Source organism: Caenorhabditis briggsae (assembly GCF_000004555.2).
Source record: "Caenorhabditis briggsae complete genome, chrIII, whole genome shotgun sequence".
NCBI lineage: Eukaryota > Metazoa > Nematoda > Chromadorea > Rhabditida > Rhabditidae > Caenorhabditis > Caenorhabditis briggsae.
The window spans coordinates 12,072,778-12,077,007 of NC_013490.2; the positions used below are offsets into that span (position 1 = coordinate 12,072,778).

The 4,230-nt window shown below is 35.6% G+C and overlaps 2 protein-coding genes across 2 annotated transcripts in view; one reads left to right on the forward strand and one right to left on the reverse strand.

Moving 5' to 3' along the window:
• Positions 1 to 3,208: 3,208 nt before the first annotated feature.
• CBG26047 lies at positions 3,209 to 3,734 on the forward strand (the record flags this gene model as incomplete). Its single annotated transcript, XM_045244505.1, has 2 exons — positions 3,209 to 3,318; positions 3,599 to 3,734. 2 exons carry the CDS (start codon positions 3,209 to 3,211, stop codon positions 3,732 to 3,734), a joined length of 246 nt encoding a protein of 81 aa, XP_045097844.1.
• The window catches only part of CBG00002, a gene marked incomplete at both ends in the record, with an annotated part of 2,789 nt that continues 2,162 nt past the window's right edge, over positions 3,604 to 4,230 (reverse strand). The window contains 2 exons of the mRNA XM_002642584.1: positions 3,604 to 3,683; positions 4,005 to 4,205. Coding sequence (XP_002642630.1) covers positions 3,604 to 3,683; positions 4,005 to 4,205 — 281 coding nt within the window. The remainder of the gene's footprint in view (positions 3,684 to 4,004; positions 4,206 to 4,230) is intronic.

Genomic DNA, 4,230 nt, shown 5'->3' on the forward strand with positions numbered 1-4,230 from the left:
GAGACTATGATTCTATAGAACATTCAATCCGGCGTTAACAGTAAGAACCATCAAAACGTCTACAGTTATTCTGTCAAATTATTGATTTTTTCGAAACAATAAAACCATCAAAACCAAGAATTTATATCAGTTTGAAGAATACCCGAATTTATTCTCACCCGGAAAGTTTGTAGAAGTTGATGTCGATCAAAAAATTGGTTCAAAATCGGATCTCATGAGAAATGTTTCAAAATCCACAAAAAGACACGTGAATTCAGAAAAAATTTGAATGTTTCACTAGGTACAGAATTGGTTTGCCTACCGATTTTGTTCCCTCTCGTGGCACAATTCAAATAATACTCGAATTTGGCGTGACCACTGTTTCCTTTGAAAAAGTTCAAAATCGGGAGGCGAACCGATTATGTACCTGTAGAAGAAAAGAATGCACAGAGCAACGAAAAGTTCAAAATGCAGGAAGATTGGTTGTCACCTGGATTTGAGCAAACTACAACTACACTATCCACACTGTCTCAATTGTCTACACTGTCCAATTTTAAAGTGTCCACCTATTTTTTGTTCAAGATCATTTTCAGGTCCATCAAATAAACATTTTCTATAACTTTTACTAATTTCTGGAATGTTCATACAGAAAATTTCTGAATTCAAAAAAGGCAAGACAACACTGGACGAAACCTGTCGAAAAGACAAACTTTTTGAAAAACGCTTGTTCTTTCTATTAACTCTGTTCTTTTTGTACATAAAATATGAAAAATTACGATTTTCAAAAATGAGAAAAAAATTCTTCAAATTTCAACCGTCTTATATGATAAAAATTTTATCAGTTAAATACTTTTTGATACCTTTCACAGCAGCCAAGAAAATAAAAATTGAGTCGAAACAAAAAAGTGAAATTGCTCATTTTTCAGTGGACGCTCTCAAGTTCATGAAACTCCGCAAACTTCGTAATGAGGATCTGGAAAAAGAGAAAAAGATGAACCCAATTGAAAAAGTTTGACTTTTACTCTGAAATTTGGCTGAAACTTTTGTCTTGCTTGAATTTTTCTCTGTCATAAAAACTAACTGGCGAGTAGCTTCAAACTTTTTTCCTTTGTTTTTATATTTTTCAGTTTGAATAAAGTGATTTTTCTGTGCAAATTTTATTTTGTGATGTTTACTGCTTTTCAGATTTTCAGATTTTTGAGTTTTCATATCCTTCTGGATTTTTGGATTCTGAATTTCATTTTTTTCCCCGAACTTTTTTGAATTCCAAGACCAAAGGATGAGGCCAAAGATGACTCAAGAACATCACATATACCACGTCCCGTTTGTCAATTGCTTTTATTAAATTTCGTTTTCAATTGAATAGTATGAAACTTGAAGAGACGCAGAGAAAAGAGGAGCAGCTGCTTGGTTTTTTGGATATATGACGCACAATGTTTTAACAATGGATCCTTCTTTTTCTTCTGGTAAACAAGTTCTCCTGGGGAACTCTTATTATTTTTGTTCTTCATAATTGGAAACATTTTGGATTCGGATATTTTACGGGTCTCATATTGCGGAAGAGAATAAAATATTAGGTTGGACAGAAAGTTTCTTCCTTTTTTGGCAACTTTTTGGGTCACATTTTTCTAAAAGGGGAGAGGGTTAGATCAATGACAGTAACGTCCATGAGCATTGATAGTTGCCTGGTAAGGCTACTTCTTGAGCCGATGGGACCAGAACGAGGAGAGCGGCGATTGAAAAAGTGGGCCAACTTATTTTTTGGGCCATCTTTTCAATTGAAGTCTTTGCTATCAAGATGACGTTTAAGAGTCCCAAAAAATTATTTTTCCAAAAGGGCAAGGTTCGGAAAATATGAGAAATGCAAAAGAATAATTCAGCCGAACGACATGAATTTTTTGATGATCTCGCAATGCGAACTTTGGGTTTTTCTCCTTCTTTTGCTTCGACTTTCAAATTTAATTTCATTAATTAGAAACTATACGAGACGGCAGTTATAATGATACCTTCATCTAAAAGTTACCAGTCTCCATTCCTTTGAGAGATCACCAAAAACATAACATCCCCCTTTTCACGTGAAATTTAGGTTTCGAGACGACCAGAGCTAGCGGTTCTTCGTCAATCGACTGCCCCTTCCGCACATTGTTAGAGTAACTCATCCACTTTTGATCTACGCTAATTAGATCATCCACCCAGTTGAATGTATCAAGAAATGATAGGAGAAACATGCTCATGTCCATATGAAAATCCATATCATAGTCCTTCAAAACACGGGGTACGAATCGACCCAGTTTTTGACTTCGCCAAGAGACTTCGATCCGTTCACATTAATTGGTTGGCTAACGGACAATGTCTTCCACATTTTACAAGTGGTTTGAAATGAATGCGACTTCACGACTTTTAGCAATTGATCGAGACCCAACTAACTGGGCCGTTGGCATCTTTCAAACCGAACTCCCACGGTCGAAGCAAAGGCAAATTGTAGGCGATGACCGAGCATGCCCTTTATATACATTCACCATTTTTTTTGCGAATAGCAGGATTTTGAAGGTCAAATAAAAACAAGAACATAATCATGTAGCTTATGTGCTGTCGGATAAGGACCAAAAGAATCGTCATTTCTCCAACACCGAGTGAGATAAAAAATTAACCAATCTACAATCTAATAGACACTGAACACAGCTCTCTAACAAAAAAATGTTTGGCCCGGTTCACCTCTTCTAGAACCAGAAACCGAGCCTCAAAAACAGCCCTGTGAAAAAGGAAGAAACTTTCTGTTCAACCTAATATCTTATTTTCAAACTTCAAAAGGTTGAAATCTTTTCCAAAAACCCGAGAATTCTGAATTTTTTTCAAACCAAAAAAAAATGGAATTTTGAAATCCAAAAACCGGAGAATCCCAAAACCCAAAAACAAAAAATTTTGAAAGAAGCCAAACTTTACCTATTGGAAGAATTCGTGAAATTGTGAAAAAAAAATATTTTTTGCATTATTTCATACCAGCTTCTCACTTGTAATGAGACATAAAATAAAACGGGGAGACGCAGACTGGAAGGAAAGCACGAGGGAGGCTGCGTCTCTTTTTCTCACCGCGGTGTCCAAACTTTCCCTCAGCAAGTAGCGCAAAATCTATAAAGTGCATGCAAAACCTTTTCATAATGTTAATAAGGATTTCATAATGATTTTAAAAATTTTCTGCAATATTAACATTTTTTCTAGAAATCGAACCATGTCTGAAACCCCAGAAATCACATGTTTTTCCCTGTATGAAGAAATTAATGCTGAACAAAATGTCGCGGCTGTAACGACACAAATATCTACTCATTATCTTTTCAATTGGTGGGTTTTTAATCTATAATTCTGCAATTCGTTTAAAAACCATTTGAAAAATGGAAAACAATTAAAACAGGAGATGTGTTCGTTAAGAAACTTTTTTCCGATTTTTGAATTAAACAATTGAAATGTCGAAAAAAACGGAAAGTTTCTTATTTTTCAAAAAAAATAAATAAAAGAATTCAAAATATGACGAAAGATATACAATTCCAGAAAAATCAAAAAAAGTTTTTTCAACGGAAAAAATTTCAGTTTTTCGTCAAAGATTCCCAAATTGCTTTTTCAGGAGTATTACAGCAATTCCAATTGAAGGTGGAGATTTCGAATTGTATCTGAATTCCGAATGCACAGATTCGGATGCACCGGGCAATCTTAAAAATCAGTTGGAAGGAAAATTCAACATTTCGGGTATATTCTATTGAAGTTCAATATCTAGAACTCTTTGTGAAACTTTAAATAAAGGTCCATTCGAAGTGCAAAGGTTCTTTGAAGAAATAAATTGTGGTGTAAAAATGGAATCATCGGAGGTGGGGAGACATGAAAAAAATAATTTTCTCGAAATTTCGTTTAAATATGCTCCTCGAGGAGTTGAACTTGGGGGGGGGAGGCCTCGTCATTTGGAAGACAGGTTTTGTCGGTTTCACTGTGGCCGGAAGCGATTATTAGAGAAGAAACCAAAAAGAATAGCTTACTCTTGAAGTTTAGGAATCCTTGATTCAAACTTGGATAGAAGGTTGGATCTGCTGTGTTGGCGATTTGGATCGCTTGTGCAAAACCCGTCAAGTCAACTTTGTCAAGAAGTTCGTCGAGCACTGCGTCAATACTTTTCGGACCTGATTCGACATTTATTCCTTGATGAGCTGCAAGCCTCGCTCGTAGATCTCGGTCCCAATCTGTGAATCGTGTGACACCATCATT